The 20129-nt window shown below is 41.6% G+C and overlaps 1 protein-coding gene across 1 annotated transcript in view; it reads right to left on the reverse strand.

The window, feature by feature from the left end:
- The window catches only part of grin2aa (glutamate receptor, ionotropic, N-methyl D-aspartate 2A, a), a 131635-nt gene that overhangs the window by 18547 nt on the left and 92959 nt on the right, over positions 1–20129 (reverse strand). The window contains exons 5-9 of the mRNA XM_053337731.1: positions 13218–13420; positions 10309–10480; positions 8755–8908; positions 7552–7677; positions 7201–7430 (exon numbers count right to left, since the gene is read on the reverse strand). Of these exons, the coding sequence (XP_053193706.1) occupies positions 7201–7430; positions 7552–7677; positions 8755–8908; positions 10309–10480; positions 13218–13420 (885 nt within the window). The remainder of the gene's footprint in view (positions 1–7200; positions 7431–7551; positions 7678–8754; positions 8909–10308; positions 10481–13217; positions 13421–20129) is intronic.

The following is a 20129-nucleotide window of genomic DNA, read 5'->3' on the forward strand; positions in this document are numbered from 1 at the left end:
CAGAATAATTCTGTATCTGCAACTGTTATCCAGGCTGGAACAAATGATGTAAAAAAAAACATTGGTTAGACACTTTCAAAGAGGAGTTCAAGCTCCTAACGGACAGTCTGCTGGACACCGGGAAGCAGATAATCATATTCTCTTCCCTTTGCTGGAGTGCTCCTGATGGGCCCTCTGTCATGATGATTCTGATTGCATGCTCAAACATTTTCCCTCAAACAGAGCATGGACTTTCTATTCCTCACTAAATCCTGGCAGTGAAATATGGAATATTCTTTCATCAATGAACACTTTGTCTGCATCATGTGTGATTTTCAAAAATCACTTTGACTGTCACTTGGTTAGCACTGAGACTTTCCCCTCATTGGAACTTAATTTGACCAAAGTTGGTTAGTTGAAGCCTTTTTATTGTATTTCAATTACTGTTTAATTACTGTTGTCAACTTTAACGTTGACAATGCTATGTCTAAGGTAGTGTCTGATTCTTTTCATATTACTGAGTCTTTTAACTTTCTACAAGGCCCACACATGGAGCACAGCATACTCTGGACATAGTTTTGTTTCAAATAGCCTTGAATATGTTCACATGGAGAATTTCCTTGTCAGCAATCCCAAGTGTGTTATTTTTGATGTTTCTAGTCATTTGGATCTGCTGCCTCATAAACACGTGTCCCAAAGGCACATCATTACCAAAAGCACAGTTGAAAACTTCACAGCTTTATTTGACCCTGATTTGATGTTAAGCTGTAATGATGTGGAGACCTTGGTCCAGTTATTTAATGAACACTGTGTCTCTGTATTGGATATAGTGGCTCCTTTTCAATCTGGAAAATTCACCTGAAATCCTCATCTTAGATTAATGAATCAATCTGCAATTTCAAGTGGAAATGTAGGAACACGGAGAGCTATAGGTAGCCATCAAGGTAGAGGTCCATCTGCTGCATCTTGAAGAGCTTTGAATGCAATGATGAGGGAAGCTTGGACTGCCTTGTTTTCCTAACGTCATTTAAACCAACAAAAGATCAAAAGTTCTCTTTGAATCTATTAACACTATCATCTGCCCCACAGGTGACTGTTTTCTCTTACACTGGTTGCAATAACTTTATTATTTCTTTTATGGACAGAGTCAGTGACGTCAAAGCAAATATTCCCCCATCATCAAATCAACATACCATTGGTGTTTCCTGCTCCACAATCCTGAATTCCATTTCTTCTGTTTCCATATAGGACATTAATAAATTGTCCCACACAATTAAACCTTCATTTGACCCTGTTGACATTCTTCCCTTGTCCTTCTTTTTAATTCAAGCCTAACAAGACTTAACACTGAATAGTAGTGCAAAACAGGCAGTCCCTGGGCCAGGACACTGTGCAGATAGATGGTGCTTGGGTGGGCAATCAGAGCATGGGAAATCAGGGAGAATACACCCAAATGGTTGGCCAGAGTGTGGAAAACCAGGGGGGTGGTTGGTATTGCTCTGGGGGTCAATCAGATGAGAGGGGTTGGTGACAAAGTCAGTGCTACTCTGGAGGTCGTGACTACGCTGGAGGACAGGAAGGGCAGCCAGCACAAGAAAATTTGGCTGCAGGTAAGGGCATGGTGCAGAAGAGGCAGACCACTGGAGTGCAGAGCAATTGGCAGGGAGCTGGATATCTGGCTTGATATCTGTGAAGATGACTGAGTGACGAACTAGAAGGTCTGGTTGTTGGTCAGCAGAGTCTGCTTACTGGAGATACTCACTGCCTGTGAGTTGAGGGGAGCCAGCGAAAGGAGCCAGGGAAACAGGAGACTGCTGAAACACAACCACAGGGGACTGCTGTAGCTCTGTAATAGGGGGCTGTTGCATCTCAGGAATAGTGGCCTGTTACAGCTCAACAAGGATAGGATATTGCTTCAGCAAAAGCTCAGGAGGCTGGGAAAACTATTGGGCTAGTGCATGGGCTGAATCCTCGGAAACATGGGCTGAGGGCAAGGCTGGATGGTGCTGCTTGGCTGCTTCAAATAGAAGCCAGGAACACATAAGGCTGTATTGGTGGGCCTGGGAGGAACAGTGAAAACGAGAGAGACATTCCATCTGGAAGTAGCCATTTCCAGGGCCATCTCAGGATCTGTCTCCCAGATGGCAGCGAGGAGCCTAAAAAACGTTTTGTCAAGTAAAATGTCTCTTGATATGCTAAAAGTCTCCAATACTTGACTAGTTTGAGCAGTTGAATATCTCTTGGGTCTATTATTGGCCATTTTGTACAGTTGACATTGGATTTGGGCTGGACTTGGAGGAGCGTGCTCATACAAGAAGCAAGCCAACTCAAGGGCAGACTGGAGTCCCAGGTGCAGGCCAAAGACCAACAGGGTGGTGTGACACTAGAGACTCAAAATGACTCACCCATAAATACTATTGCTGTGAGTGAGAGGCAATGAGTTTTGCCACAGTCTGATCAAACTCAGGAACTGTTTCTAAAAAAAATGGCATTGCTCTGCTGGGTCTTTATCTTGGTCAGTTCCTACTTTACAGGAAAGTGGTCCCAAATGCAGAGAGAACAGGCAGGAAACAGGAACTAAAGGGAACATTTATTTACCAGACTACGGTTACTGGCAGACAAAGACGAAAACAGAACTGGCTGACATGAAACACAAGGAGCAAAAAAATAACAGCTGAAAACTTCAGGATACATTGATCACAAACTGACAATGAACTCAAAGAATAAACCACTAAAACACACAAGGACCTGATCACAGAACAAGACACAGCTGGTGTGAGGCAGGCACTGGAAAAGGAATGAAATATAAGGATTGTTTAACAATAAAGGCAACAATTGTATGGCAGGCAACAAACAGGACAAGTTAATGAGACTGAACACTGAACAGGACTGGACACACCTGGAAACTCAAAGTCCAGAAACAGGGTTGATGACAGACTCCCTTTTCAGGCAGAAACAGCCAATCACCACACTTAAAATTTGGTTATATGTGCTGATAGCAATGGGCAGGAGCAGGATTGCGGTGCTGAGAAAACTGATTTTACAATCTCCAGAATGCATAATTTTTCAGTAAATTCAGCAACTTTAGTTATTTAAATCTTAAGCAATAAAGTGCTTTAAACCATGCATTTGGCTTCTTCTCCATGGCCTAGACTCATAGCTATTTTAGTATTCTTAGCCATCTGCACAGACAAAATCAAGTAAGTATTTGGTAACATTTATATGCAGTGTTATTTGTAACGAAATGTAGTTTATTTGGTAAATATCCTATGAAATTATGCATACCTTGCTTTGAGGAGACCCACTGTCTATCAGTGGACTCAAGAGATCTTTTCTATTTCAATACTCATGGGTAACACCTTTTTCCAAACACACACATGCAACTGTCCACTAAAATTTGGATGTATATAGCCAGGGAATCGGGATGCTTTTACAGAATATGTGTGTCTCATACAGGCAGTGCTTCGCTGTTGCTCTCATCCTTCTCAGTTCATTGACAGCAAATCTGCCTATTGACACAGAGAGTAGCATCATGCAGCCACCTGTTTACTGATAAGGACTTCCTCTGTTTCAATGCTGGTGATGATGGGACCATTTTTGGCTGGGTGATGTATCTCCCCACTGTGACAAAAGTAACACAGAGATCAAGATAGATATCCCCCATTTCGTCTGGTGGTCCACCACCACTGCAGCCAGACAAATTGGCTGAGACTGTCCCAGTGGCTTCATCGAGACAATAACAACAACCTTTCGTCTGTGTCTGCGAGAACGCTGAACTTCAGAAATCCAACCCTGACTTCTGTTTGTTGTGATCTCCCTGAGGTTATGGCCATGGCAGAGAGCATAAAAGGCTCACACTGCCCCCACATGTCCTGCCTAAACCACTTAACCAGAGATGTGGCTTTTACAGCCCAGCCCATCTGGCACAACCAGCCTTTGTTTCGCCTCCTCTCCTAGTCATTTGACAGTGCTTGTTATGCAAGTGTGCAGCAAATTCAGGACATTAGGGCCTTTTTCTACTTAGGGGACCTCATTGTCATGGCATGGTCCAGGGAATGGCGCATTTTCCACACAGGAAATTGGTTCTGCACCTATACTGGTTAGGTTTTAAGCTGGAAGAGGAGTGCTATCGGCCATACCAACAGTCAGGGGGTGAGCGGGGATACCTGCATGGGGAGAGCAATAGGTGGTGTGTGGCCCAACACATTAACTTCCTTGAGCTTCAGGTGGTGCGCTTGGTTCTCCAACACTTACTGATCTGGGTTCAGTGGAGTCATGTGTTGGTGAGAACAATCAATGTCAATGGTCTTAGTTAGTGGGACAAGTGTCAAGGACATACGCACTGCAGCTTCTTGGTCTATGCCTGTCAGTTCATAACATTCTATTTCTTGGACATGACAGGCTAGCAGGGGTGAAAATGGTGGTGTGAGTGTCAGCTGTGGTACAGCTGACTCCCCCAACATTCACCCACCCATGGCAATATGCACCTGCATTTTCCCATGATCCATGAGGACTCTGGGCGTAAGGGGTGTGGGTTTTATGTTCATGTTGACTGCTACTATTTATAATCAAAGTACTTATGCCAATGATAAAGTCTGATGACATTCATCAGGCCTACTGTGCCCATAGAGTCCAGTAGAGGGTAGAGACTATGTGAGATAGAACAAGGTTACAATATTATAACCCTACCTTCATAAGGACAGGCAGAGACCTCTAGCTATGGACCCTGCTTCTCCTACACTGTCTGCTGAAATGGTTTTGGATTGTGAGCAGCATTTAAGCTCTGCCTTATATACTGTATGAGACACACATAATCAGTAGGCACATGCTGAAAAGCTGGGTTTATACCTGCAAAATTCAGTAAGCGATTGCATCCATATTATTGGAAGAAATTATTGCCAATAGAGTCCAGTAGAGGGATCCACCTAAGCTTATAGAACTAGGGTTACAATACGGTAACCTTCTTTTCTATATCTGGGACCTATTTTGTATTTATTTTATCTAAATTGATGCATGTGAGAAATTCCTAAACCTAATTACTGTTGTTATTTCATATTGCCGTCAGTTCTACTATACCAACTTGCCTGCTGAAATTATAATATACATGTGTGGTAAAAACTTGCACTGCTATCAGATGTTTAGAAGAACAGTATGTCATCTTCATCATATAAAAACATAGGAGACACATAGGCCACTGTTGTAAAGGCAAATCCCCATTGGCTGTACGGTCTTAAACAACACAGACCTGTTAAATGACTGCCCTCCACTTGTGCATGAGATAGCCCGTCTGGGAGACTGTGGCCAAAAGCTTAGTAAACATTTATTACTCCCTCTTCATAAATGTTTCAGATAAATGAAAACAGTTCGTCTCGTCATTCATGGCTAAAATTCTGTCAATTTTATGAGTGAAGTAAAACAAAAGTGCTTCCGTTATCAATCCTCATCACTTTAGTTGATGGGAGTCTCTTTATTTCGGCTACAACTGGTATGACATACAGACTAACCTCCGTAGCCAGTGCATCATTGGAGGGGGAAAATATTTAATGTCAATTTATGTATTTGTTTTGTCAGCAATTCAAAAAGGGCTGATGTTGCTGTGTCTGTAATGTAGCTGAGTCTGTAGAGCTGTTTGGTCATTAGTCGCACGTTTGATGGGTCTCCAAGTGACTCCAGTCCTCATGTGAAAGTGTCCTTGAGCAAGACACTGAACCTCACATTGCTTTCAAAGTGTGTGCATGAGCATTTAAAAACAACTGTGTCAATCCAAGCCAATAAAAACACTCCTTCAGGGCACTGAGGTATTTGTTTTCAGCTGCTGGCTGACTAAAGTGGGGCTCAAACTAAACATATTGCACTTATATTCAAGTGACATGACTCCAATAGGTATTGTTGTGTATACATAATATGCGTTAGTGCTAATGTGTTAGCCATATAGGACATAAGCCAAAAACCATAAAGCTTTTGCTGTGAGTTTGTTTTTAAGCCTTTCTGTCCCACAGTTTTCCAAAATCAGTTAAACCAGTTTTAAGGACATTTCACTGTCCAGCATTTCCATGGTGAATTTTCCTTATCATTTTTCTGGTCAAAGACGGCTCAGTGTTCAGCCCCACTCAGCTAATCTGTCTGAATGGCCGTTTGCCCTTTATGTCTGGTTCCACTCTTGGCTGACCCTCTCTGTCTTTCCATATCTGTTTTACTCTCTTCCCTCTCATGCCTTTCCTTTCTCCCTACCTCAGTCGTCAACCTGGCCCATATCTGTCCGCCTGTTGTCTTGTACCATCTTGTGTGTCTTGGCCTCTTGCTATTCCTCAGTCGCCCTCCTGCCAGTTGCTGTACCCCTTATTCCATCCCTCCCTCCCTCTTTCCTTCTGCATGTTGTCAAAACTCTCTACATCAGTTTAAAATGTTCTCTCCTTGGTTGCATCTCCACATATATTTGTCTCTCTCTCCTCAGGAACAACGTACCCTTTTGTTTTGCTTTTCTTCTCAATTTCTCTTCATTTGATTCGACCTTTTACTTTAATCTTTCAGCCTGTCTTCCTCCCCCTGCAGAGCAACCTTTACCACTTTTCTATATCAACCTTTCTTGGTCTTATATTCTTGCATATTAGTGCATATAATCACATTTGCATCTATATAATTATATTTTAAGTCAAAATCTTTCCATGTTGACTATTTGGAAGCTTTTTAGACCAGTAATAGTGGGATGTGTATGGAATAGTTCAAACACACACAACAATATACATACAGTACCAGTCAAAAGTTTGGACACACTTTCTGATTGATGTGAATGGGAAAGTGTGTCCAAACTTTTGACTGGTACTATACATATATTATCATTTTCAGTATATTCCAAACACAAAACCATAATACCAGTCCTTTTTTAAATTTTCCAGAAAATGCTGTGGGAAACTAATTAAAGTGTGTGTGTGTGAGAGAGATTTATTCTATGAATTACACAGTTACCCTTCAGTTAGAGCTGTTGCGGTAAATGCTGTACCACTTGGTTTCTATGACAGCCACTAAAGACATAATCTTGATTTAAGGTCCATTTTGCTATGCATCATTAATTTGGGGAAAAAAAAGGTAAGCTGCATTTATGTTGGTAAAAAATAAAAAAATAAAAAAAGTTCAAAACTGTAGGCCATTTAGAGGTTGTCCTATTCTTTAACTAACAAGCAAACTAACCCCTGTCAATAAATCCCATTTCTTTTCCTTTACCTTGTTGTCAGAAAGCCCAGTGACTTGGTCGACAAACTCCTCTTGGATCATGAAGGCAGCCAGGTTGGCAGTGTAGGAAGCCAGGAAGATGACAGCAAAGAAGGCCCACACAGACACTATGAACTTACTGGTGGTTCCCTTCGGGTTTTGCACTGGCACAGAGTTGTTGAAGACCAGACCCCATAGCAGCCACACAGCCTTGCCCATTGTAAAGGAGGGGCCATGAGGGTCTGGGAGAGAGAACAGGAGAAAGACAGATGGTTTACAGGAAGGTGACATAACAGATGAGTGTACTCTCTTATAAGAGCAATCATTAGGCCTGTATGTGTGTGTGTTCATGTGAATGCTTACCTTTCCCCTGTGCCAGGTTTCTGTTGAAGCCAAGAGGACTGATGTACTCAAACATGAAAACAGCCATTGCAGTCACCAGTAGGAGCATTACAAACATCATCACCCACACTGATGCACTGAATGGCTCTGCGAAAGAAAAAGAAATAAAAGGACAGAGATTAAGTATTAATACATACTGGGTTCAATTTTCTGTCTTATTTTCTGTCACTTTTTTCTGATTCATACTCTCTTTCTATCCTTCCATTTATGCATATGCATTATCATATATGCATACACACACACACACATTCACACACACACACACACACACACACACACACACTGAGGAAAAAGTTACATGGATAACAAGCTGACTCCTGCATGTTCAGAGAGCCCAAACCTACACACATACACTTGCATATACACAGGCACAACCCTCCAATTGACAGTGTGAGGAGGCGTTCAGTATAGGAAGCCCTGGTGTTAGCAGTCCTGTCCTCCCTCTGAGCTCACAACACTGCCGCAGAGATTAAACTGTGGTCTAATGTATGGGAGAGCACTGCTGGCACAGGGTTGTATGCTGTGTATGCGCAAGTGTTTGTGTGTGTGCTGGCAAGCAGCCATTCTGGGGTTTTCTTGCTAAGCCCTTATAATTGCCACTTTCACAGCAGTAACTGCATGCGGCATACATGTCAGTGTGTGTTCCGGTGTGTCCCTGTGTGTGCTGACGTGTGCATGTGTTTCTCTCTGAACTTTTATGCATGTGCAAATAAATTGGCTGTGTGTCTGTGCACTAGTGTGTACCATTGTGTCTGTGGCCTCATACGTATGTGTAAGTGCGGGAACTTGGAAGTAGATGCTGAAGCACCACGCATCAAATGAACGTGACAGAGCAGCCAAAACAGGGATATACATGGTCGCTCAGGTTAAAATCCTGTGGTTAAGTCCCTCTCAGGTAAGTGAGAGTCATTGTGGCAGGAAGTAGGAGTTGAGCTAAATCCCTCCAATGAAAGAGCAAGTATTGACAGGTGTATAACAGGACTGAATTGTGTTGTCATCTCTGTAACTCAGGGAACGCGCACACACACACACACACACACACACACACACACACACACACACACACAAAACAAATACCCTTCTACACTCACACAAACCACAAAAGCAAACAAGATAGATCTTCTTCTCCCTCCCTCCTGAGCCTGACAACAAAGCAACAGTTACCTAGAAAGGCTGACGGGGACACGGTTCCGTTACTACGGGAGACCATGACGCTGATCCCGGTTTCCACGAACGGGACGGAGAAATCGATGACCTCAGAACGCTCCTCATTGATCGTCAGAGATCCGACGGCCATGACGGCTTTCTTATAGACCACCTAAAGGGAGAAGGTGGAGGAGAGGGACAAATGCAGGGACAGGTAGAGGGAGGAAGGATGGGTGGATAACAAAATTGAGTGAAGGTTAAGGGGAGAGAGAGGAGTGAATGAGAGATGAGGATGAGCAAGAAGACAAAAAGGGGATGAAAAATGGGTGAAATAGGTGAAAGTGGGAGGAGGATTGTGTAAGGACCACATGTAAAATTGGGAAATGGCCAAGAGGGGGAAGAGGAAAAGAAGAACATTTGTATTATACTGCTCAATGAGTGTCTAAAAAATGAAAATAAAGACACCATATTATTTTCTTCAGTCTCTGCAAGTGAAAAAAATATCTTTCATCATAACACAGTCAAAATCAAAAGCTAAAACAACAACAAATCTGTGCACTGGAAAATTAATTATATTTACTGCACATCAATAAAGTCATCCTAATCAATAGAATTAATATGCAAGTGGGAGTCCCTGCTAAGTACTGTAAGATGAATGCCAGATAAACTTCAACACAGGGAATAAGTATGCCATAAAAATATATAGAGAGCAATAAAGTTTACAGTCTTCAAATGAACTCTGGGACTTTACCTTCAAGGTGAAGCTGGTAAAAAAAGATATGCAAAGGAGTTTTCTGCAGGAGTTGCTAAGATTTGTTTATTTTCTGACTATTTGCAGTTGGTGCCAAAGCCTCAAAGGTGAGCACAATTTTTTTTTTTTTTTTTTTACGAAGTTAACATTCAAAGCTTCATTTCCAAACATAAGTTTTGTCTGATACACAGAAGGTCCTGTCACCTAAAGCATTTCTAATTTCCTCTTGGCTTGGATTATTGAATTTGAATAGGCTGCAAACTAAAAGTGGAGACCCGGGAATAACATTAGACATCATGCTAACACTCTTTCTAAAGTACTTATCAGCTGTGTCGTAATTGTTTTGTTTTAGTTGTTTTCCTGTAACAGTGTCAATTTCAAGACTACAGTGTTTAATGTCAACATGTTCAATGATATGAATAAAAACTCAAAATACACATACACTGAGATATACAGTAACTATGTGCAGCTAATTCCTTAATACGTATGCCATAAACCTAGATTACATTTGTTACGTGACAGATTTAGAAAGATTAAAATAATAATCTATGCAGTCTCTACAAATCTCTCTGCAATCTTCCCAGTAAAATATTGGTCAAATGCAAATTACACCTGCCATTTATAATGAGCTCAATAGTCTTGAAGCAGAAATTTTGATCAGAAGTTGTAAATATCCTGTTGCCTGGTTGCACACAAGTTTGGGTGCCGTCTGATATCGACATGTTCTCTGATTCCAGGGATCTCGATTGATTAAACATTGATTCAGGACTTGTTGTATATTATGCACACATACTGTACACTTGCACAAAAGTTCATCTTACCTCTCCCACCATCCCATTCCAGACATTGTTGATCTTCTTTCCATGTTTTCCATTGGTCACCAGGTACAGGTCATAGGTGAACTTGACATATTTGGCAATCTTCTTGAGAATATCAATGCAGAAGCCTTTACAGCACTTCTTAATGTATGTCCCACCAGCCTCTGTTGTATTGCTACAGAAACACAAACAAAAGCACACACACATCATTAGCTGATGATTTTTGAGTAGCAGCTGCTATGAACAATTAACATTTTTGGTTGAGTGACAAAAAAATGAATGAAATGGCACAGAATGAAATGTTTCATACGGTTGTGTTAAAAAAAACAAAAACAAGCAGTTTGCTTATTTTTCCGTCCCACTTGTTAAATTCCTATGAATGCACCAATGAACACATATCACCTTGGGACATTTTCACCTTTAAGAGCAGGTTGTTCTATTCAGGAATGATCAGAAGACTTGAAAAATATGTTCCCTCTACCTCTGTGTCTCTCTAGAGAAGGAGGTTTATGAAAGCACTGCATCTGCAAGCCTTGTACCATCTGTGTATGTGAATTTGAGGAGCGGAGGGTTCAGACACTGTTCATGCACACTCAGACACACACACACACACGCACGACCGCACGTATACACACACACACACACACACACACACACACACACACGCACAACCGCACGTATACACACACACACACACACACACACACACACACACACACACACACACACACACACACACACACACACACACACACACACACACAGGCATACAAGTGCATATCAACTTTCAGCCACCTGGGACTCTCATTTAACTTTTAGATATGTGCTAATTAGCAGAAGATAACCTCGTCCTTTAGTTTAACAACTTGAATACAAACTTGATGGGAAGTGACGGGGGAAAAAAAAAAACCCTCATACACCCGGCTGTGACTCTGCAGTTACCTTCAGAGCTGAAACTCTTTCACTTCGGAGGATTTCTTTGGTGTCGGAAAAACATTAGCCAATTTTTGCCTCAAGTGCAAACTCCTATGTTACCCTCAGTAGTCGCCATTGATCTGTCAAGCGAATGTCACCCCAAGTGGAATATCTCCCTGTCTTCAAACTGAAAAGGAATTTACTTTTTATGGTCTAATAGTTTTAGCTTTTCACAAGAGAGAAAAGGTTTATTTGAAGAAAAAAAAAAAGAAGTAGACAGGTGCAGAACTGTCACCACTTGCGAATTACTTTTTGTGAGACCACCCAGGCTGATTTTCTAGAGATTTAACTAGATATTACCTAGAAGCAGCTGCTGGAGCTGATTTAAAATGCTCATTTGCATTAAAATGTCCCTTCAAACATACCATATGTCAACAAAATCAGTATTATTCAGCTGGTCTATTGTGTCCAATTTAGAAGCAATAGTGGACTGCATGACATGTAAGACTGCAAACTCGGTTGCATAAAATGTAATACTTTTAAACGATGATGAAAAAATGTAGTGATGTGACTGTAACCATGATGGAATACTAGCTGGAGGACCTGTGCAGGGAATGGGATCTATGATAATAATAACAAAAAACAAGGACAACTAAGTCAAGTTTCTGGCAGGTTCAGCTGGCCGGGAGAGTCATAGAGCAAGCATATAGGCCAGAACTGTAATAGCTGCATTCATGAACACAGTGTACCCATTTAGGAAGGCCATAGAACAGTTCAGGCAGTGGAGAGCATGTGATGTTATGGAGGCTGTTTTCGAAGTTGCCAGGCCAACTTGATATAGAACCGCTACAGGGCCTGAGGGGTCTCCAGAGAGGGCAGTGTGGGTATGTGTGTGATTGTGAGTGTGAGTATGGGTTGTTCATGGGCCCAGGCTGGATGAGTGAATTTGTGGTTCTGCATGCATGGATAGTCCTCCACCACCCCTGATTCAACCCCCTCCATCACCCCCACCCCCACCCTCACGCTCACCCTCACCCTCACCCCCACCACCCCTCTCCCTCTGCCTCTTTCCTCCCCTCCATCTATCCCCTCTTTTCTTCAAATGGACACTACGGATGCTTGAGTGGGAATTGCGCTGTGGGAGGGAGGAAGGCACCCGAATGCATTGGCCTGTGAGTGAGTGGACATGTGGCAACAGAGAGTGTATATGAGCTTGCATGTGTGTGTGTGTGTGTGTGTGTGTGTTTGTGTTCCTCCTTGGAGATGCTTTATCCTCCGCCCTACTTCACAGTGATTCTGGATGAAAATCTCTGTTGGCCTCTTCCCTGGGACACTATTACCGCTTAATCAGCTATGTTGGTGTATGTGTTTGGACATGTGTGTTTCAATAGTGGTTATAGATAGCTACTGTATATATACATATATGTAGTGGTGAGACTATCACAAAGTGTGTCTGTGAGTATGTGCGTTCCAGTGATGAGAATATAATACTAAATTATCATCTTCAAACCAATTACATGATTTGACTGAACAGCACTCAATCCACTCAGTGACACAAACACACACACACACACTTTCAGCCTCTCTAACAGCATACTTGAGGAACATAATACTGCAAGTGGCTAGCAGCATTTGGGTGTTAGAAAGAAAATTGGTAAGGAAGGAAGTAAATTGCTGAGTTCAGCAGTTGCCTCTATTTTCAGAGGGAGGACAAAAGCTGCTGCAAAGATTGCACACTGCACCTCTTCCTATGCTCATGAGAGAAACGAGAGAGAGGATACAGAGGAGGCGGCCAGGGACAGTGCTGAAGAAAATAGAAAATTGATGATGTTTTCTGTAAGCTAATTAAGATTAAAATGTTCTTATGCAATGGGGGAGAGGGGTGGGGGCCTGGGGGGTGAGTCTAAAGTAATGTATTCAGTAAGATAATCATATTCATGAATAGATGGATGATAGACGGACAGATATATGCATAAATAAAACAACAGTACACTCACTCTTTGATATGCTTCCTGCAGGGTACAGAGTTCCTCATGCAAGTTCCGGTGAGCCTCTCTACATCCTCCACAATGACGAAAGGTTTCTCCTCCAAAGTGACAATGGACAGGTGGTTGTCGTCAAGCTCAGCATCACCGAAGGAGTTGAAGCGCGGCCACACTGGATATTTCAGTGTCAGGCTGCGGTTGTCCAGTTTGCCCATCTGGGGGAAAGGAGAGGATGATGAAAATAAGGAGATTATAAATGGCTTAACACGTTAAGTCACAAAAAAACCCCAACTAGAATCACTGAATTATACTTTTTTTTGTCAGTTGTGGACTTTACATTTAGTTTGCAGGTTGGGAGTCTGCTCAAGGACAATTTAACAGTACCACTGACTGTTGTACTGTAGCATTACCTTTTACTTACAAGATACTCAATTATTTGGGTAGACTGTTGCCCTCAGATCAAGTAGTTTTTAAACACAAAGGAGGTGGAAGTAGTGGGAATGATCCAGCTAGTGATTGTGACGAGAAAAGAACAAAAGTAATTTCTTACTTTTCTTTCCTTGCTGCTGCAATCAGTTGCCCAACAACTCATAAAGAAGATAGAACGTGGATATGACTTCACACATGTTAACATTTTACAGAAATGTCGGCTTTTATGGCACAAAAAACAAACATACAGTACATGTTGTTCACAGATCATAATAAATGTGCCAGTATGGCTGTACAACACAACAAACTAAAAGCATGGTGTATAGGAATGCATAACAAAATGCATACAGAGAGATATATGGCTATAAATGCAGACACATATAGGAGAGACAGAGAGAGAGAGAGAGAGAGAGAGAGCGAGGGAGAAAGAGGGTTTGTGGTGGTATGATAACGATGTGACTCTTTTAATAATTCAAAAAGTTTTCTTAACTGTGATGTCACAGATTCCCCTATGGATGCTCTCTGCCCACCCGAACCTGTCTGTATATGTAAGTGTGCCATCATGTGTGCCTGTGTGTGTGTGTGCGTGTGTGTGTGAGGGTGTGTGTGTGTGTGCGTGCACATGGTATTTACTCATGTTTGTGTCAGACAGGAGGCAGAGGGAAAGAGAGATATAGCAGCAGGCAGCAAGGCTTTGCTCGACTCTCAATTATTAATGTTACAGGAGCCAGAAAATGGCAAAACCTCGCTCTTGCTCTTTCCCTCCATTTCAAAAGTCTTCCTTTCTTCTTCTCTCTTTCCCTCTCTCCCTTCGCATCATACAGCAATAAAGCTGGAGTGTGGAGTGGAGTGGCTGAATTTACTGCTTAAGTTGTTTTGTGTGTCGTAAGCATACATACGCAAACACACACACACACACGCACACACACACACACACACACACACACACACTCAGCAACACACACTCAGCAACACAAACATCCACGGGCTAAAACGTGTAGATTCAGCAGTGGATGTTTAAGCCTATTGTGTCACAAGCTAACAACGGAAGAAAGTCAAGATACTGGAAAAATGTTGTTTTGTCTTTGTGAATAAAACAGAATCTTAAAATATGAAATACACATTATGCACACTCACACACATAAAGCATATAATCTTTCACCCTTTTGACCCTGGAGGCATGGGGCAGTGCTTGCCACACACACACACACACACACATGTTGTTGCTCAGCATGCATGCCTGGCTAAGTCATTAACAGGCGAACAGAGAGGAGGAAGTGAAATTAGCATTTTAATTGTTTTGCTTTGAGTGGTTTTCTATCCTCTGACAGGGATTAGAGTCTTTTCTCTGTGCATACTCTGCACCACTGTCAACAGTTCACTCTGCTGTCGGCCACATCTCTGATTGTGTGTGTGTGTGTGTATGTGTGTGTAAGTTAGTGTCAGAGTAAAGGGGGTAGTATGGTGTGCTTGTTTGTCACCTTCGCTCTCCAGGGAACTTCTGCATTTGTCAATCTATCTTACCTCAGCTGTTTTGCATTTCACAAGTGAATGACTGCATGCATATATATGCACATATATGTATGTGGTGGGGAGGTAAAGAAAGAAATAGGATGTTTAAGTCCGGTGGAATTTGTGTGTAAAAAATAAGACAGGACTCACAGAAATGAGAGATTGTGAAAAGAATGAACAGAGAGGATTTAGAGAAGAATAGAAAAGTGTTTCAGAAAAACATTTGAATTATGCTCCATGAGCAGTTTTGAATCATTTTCTGGTTTTATTGAAACCCTAAAGCGGCAGTTCCCAGCTGAATGCATTATGCTGACATACATACTTAACTGGTATTTCAACTGTGTAACATAATCAGTGATGGAAGTGGGAAAAAGAAACACTTTAGCTACATTTTTCTACACTTGTCTTTCTGTCTTGTAATCAGAAAATTCCTACTGCTGCAACTACTGTACTTGTTGCATCTTTATGTATCAATAAGGACCACTGTCATGTCACATTTAAGATATTCAACAGAAACCTGAAAACAGTACACAACTCAAGTCTTTTCAATCCATTTAGTCATTAATATAAGCTTTTGAGGAGTAGCTCTGATTTGGTTGGATCGATCAATACACTCAGTGGAGAGATAAATGTTCTGCTCAGAAGAAGGTTGAAAAGGGAAGGAGGAAAAGGAGGAGGAGGAGGGAAAGAAGAAGCTGACTTCAGCTTCTGATTTCCTGTCCACGTGCTCTCCTATTCCCTCTTCCTCTCCATCTCTCCTTCTCTCTAATTAAAGAAAGAGGGGTTATAAATTAATGCCTAGAGAGAGGAGATAGGATTCTCTCTATCGACCGGCTAGGCAGCAGATTGCTGAATCTCCCTGTATGAAATACCAGATATTACACACACACACACAATACATAAAAAAGCAGTGTGGTGTGACAGCGAGGCCGGTGGGAGGTTACGATGATAGGGCCCATGGGATTACTGCATTATAACATCTCGTGGAGGCAATCCTATCACATCATCACTCTGCGACGGATTTAGAGCCACTTGGTGATGAGATGAAGCCCTTGTTTTGTTTTGTTCCATCTACTCTTTCGTTTGTCGCCACAAGCCTGCCCTCCGTTTTTTCAACTCTCTCTATTTTCCTCTTCATCTTTTCTTGTCTTTATTTTAGATGGCTTCGCTCCTCTCTAAACCTGCATTTCTTGCTCTCTATTTCATTTCACACAGTCTTCTTTCTTCTTTCTCTCTCTCTCTCTCGCTGATTCTCCCCCTCTCTTACTGTCAGTCAGTGTTTGACCTATACAGCCACACACACACACACACTCAGGGGTTGCAATCAACGGGAACCTTGCTGAACAAGTGAGAGAGAATGATACAAGAATAAAGAAAACAGGGGTCAGCGCTCTTACACCGAGCACCTTCTCTGTGCCAGTCTCGCTGGGAGAGTTATCGCTGTGGCAAGTTGCACTATGGGAGAATGAGTTCCTAATAGCGTGGAGAAAACCATTCAGTCATAAAACAGTATCTGTCACTCCTGTCAGACAAAATTATGTCGGGAAAATGGATTCGGCTCTCCCTCTCCTACGCTTGTTCTTGTGTATATATGTGAATGTGTCTGTGTGTGTGTGTTTCTGCATGCATGAGTGTGTATGTATGTGTGCATAACAAAACAGGGCAGAGAGAAAGAGGATGAAAAAGCAGAATAGTTAGAGAAAGATGAATCCACCCATTTAGACATCTTTCTTTAATATGGAGGACTTTCATTAAGATACAGAGAATAGTAGATAGAAAATGAAAACTTGAGCTTGTGCGTGCTCATGTGTAGATCGATTTTTGTCCATTTGGAAGTACACGTATGCACGTGGGCTTTATGTGTGTCTGTTCTCCATATTGTGATTCTTCAAGCACAAATCCCATGCTGTCTGTAATAATTATTTTGTGAACTGGCTGCTAACACTGCAGCAGTTCCTTAAGCAATTTACACACTCCATCTACCCAGCAGGAATAAAACATAACATCCTGGCTCTAATTGGTAAATACAATCTTCTCATTCAGTCAGTGACATCCTACTTTAACTCTGAATGCACGTCACTGATTCTGAAGCCGTGCATTTTCACAAACTTTCTCCAGCCATGATGCAATACCGTTTTTATACCATTTTCTGACTTCTCTAAGCCCAGGAGTCAATTAATGCATATTTATGAATTTCTCTGTTGTTGAATGGACTCTATTATCCTAAGGAAAGCTTTACCATTGAATGTAAAATAATATTCCTACTCCTCTCCCTCACCACTTGCATCCAGGACTCTGACTTGCTCATTTTCAACTTCATCATTTCACCCAAATAACCTCTCCTCTGTCATCAAACAACACCTTGAAGACATTTATTGTAATTTCTTCGGTCAGCTTTCACTGAAACGATGTTAAACTGACTTTAAAGTGTTTTGAATTAACTTCACAATGATGGAGGATTAATATTCAGAAAAACATTAAGTTCAATGTACATTACGATTAAACAAGACGTGAACCCAGTTTTATATGAGTGTGTAAATATGTTTCTGTGCAGTATGTGTGTATGTGGCCTTCATCCTCAAAGGAAAGCGGGCTCCTTTAAACTGTTCTGCACCAAAATGGAATTAATTTACTGCTTCCTCTGGATGCAGCATCATTACAACATTTTAGCATTTTGTGATATGGAGACCAGTGTTACATGGAAAAATGGCAAGAGAGGAAGCAAAAAGACTCCCAAAAAGTTACTGAGTAGTAAATAAAATGAATTTTTCGTACTGATTTTCAAATTATAATATTTTACACTACTCTTTACTGAAGTAATCACATTACCATAACACATTATTATGTAATACTGCCACATCAGTCTTCATTGTTATTCCTTCCTGCTACTATAATATCTGTTGGGTCTTTACAGTGCAATGGCCAGAAAAAGCCTATTTTTGAAAACCCTCACGATGCTACTCACTCAAATATACCTGCATGACTTGCTGCAATCTGCTCCTCTTTTGAAAAAACAGAAATTTACTGGCAAGTACATACTGTAATCCTAAAAAAAAAAAAATCCAAACACCATACACATCCAACCAAACAGCCATAGTGGTTTTAAAATCAGCTCTCCCCCAAAACTCGACCGACTCTGAGTTGTGTTTGCTTTGAAACCCTGAGTGCTTAATACCTGTAATGGGTGAAAACAAAGAAAAATATACACATACTTATGACTGAGCCTCTTCTTTCTCTTCATCTGTTTTCCTTTCTTTCTCTCTATTTCTTTGTCTCTCACAAATTTTCTCCCACTATCTCGGCCCATCTGTCTCCATCGCTCACTCGTCTCTGTATCGCTCCATATTGCTCCTCTCCCCTGTCTCTTCCTCTTGTGCCCCAAGGGGACACATTTTATATTTTTAGTGCATATCCATATTTTAGTGCAGTTTCTGAATTTTTATCTCTTGATCATCATGGAAGTCTCTCTCTCTTTCTCCCTCTCTCTCTCTCCCTCTCTCTCTGTGTGCCGCTGATTTCTGGCGCATGGGTGGGACGGCTGCACCAGAGAGAGAGAGAGAGAGAGAGAGCGATAAAGAGTGAGAGAGAGAGAGCAGTTCCCAATTATGTTTCCACTTTGGGTCTCTGTGTCTCTCTTGCCTTCAGTCTCTTTCTCTGCACCACAGTGAAGTGGTACTGATCAATTTCACAGGCTCTCTGTTTACAGCAACATACTCTACCTCCCCTCTGCACACCAACAAAGGGTCTTTTGTGTGTGTGTGGGTGTGTGTCAGTATGAAATATGAAAAAGCTAGTCTAAAAGATTGGGTGGAGACTGTGCAGATTGCGGCAAACTAAACCAAACACTGTAACACACACTCTCTCTCACACACATAGACACACACACACACACAGAGGGATGTGACCTGAATAGAAACCTGATTTGTAGAAGTACAAGTCTCTCAAATAGTGTTTCTGTCAATAACCAGTGTGGAAGGGTAAACATACACACACATACAGGAGCACTGACCCCTTGCCACCCCAATAACAGAGGTCTCAGGTTTTGATTAACTGTGGTTTGAGGTGCTATCAGAGACCACAACAGCAATCATAGCTAAAGACAGACAGAGTGCACAGATTATCTGGCCTGGGAAAGAAAGGAAGAAAGGATGGAGGGATGGTATAGAAGAAAAGAAAGGAGGAACAGACTGAAAATGGAAGCAGAAGTATTGAAGACATAAAAAGAAAGAGGGAAGAAGAAATAAAGTGAAGGAACGGAGATTGTGAGGAGTGATAGGCAGGGAAGGACAAAAAACAAAAAGAGAAGATGGAGGGAGAAAATTAGTAAATTAAAAGGATGGAAAGACAATAAAGACAGAAAGACATAACCATCTATCCCTCTTTCTTCCTTATCCAAATCCGTCCTTGGGCCACACCTATCTCTTTAAATATCCCTCTCGCAAACTTCCTCTGAGCCTCACACAGAGTGAAGTATGAGCTATTGGGACATTAAATATAAGGTATTTAAGGCTGTGCGACGCAGCCAGATGTAGGTATAAAGATACATGGCTGCCATTTAAAGTCCATTACAACGATGAGAATACTTAGCCAGTGGCCATTCTTTATGGAAGCTCCCCCACATTAACTAGTTAAAGAAATCCATAGTGTTGCTGGCAAATGAGCTCATTGATCAACTGTAGGTGTCGTACAATGAGTCACTGGTAGCATTTTTTATACTGATGCTTAGCATTTGCTTCTGCTTTTGCCTTTGCATGGGGGTGCTCGGAGATCACTTGTCAATCAAACACTGTGGGTGCTTTGTTTTGTTTTTCTCCCTTGAAAGTTTCTGTAGATGGCGCTATACACTGGCAGGTCGATATCAGCCGATATCTGCAAAAATAGACGTGCAAACAACCAATATGTGTAATGAAAGTGTAATATAAGAGAATAAGAATAGAATAACCCCAAAAAACCTGTAGTAAAAGTGGTACCATGGCCCAGAAG

The sequence above is a fragment of the Scomber japonicus genome, chromosome 18 (genome assembly GCF_027409825.1).
Source record: "Scomber japonicus isolate fScoJap1 chromosome 18, fScoJap1.pri, whole genome shotgun sequence".
In the NCBI taxonomy this organism is placed as follows: domain Eukaryota; kingdom Metazoa; phylum Chordata; class Actinopteri; order Scombriformes; family Scombridae; genus Scomber; species Scomber japonicus.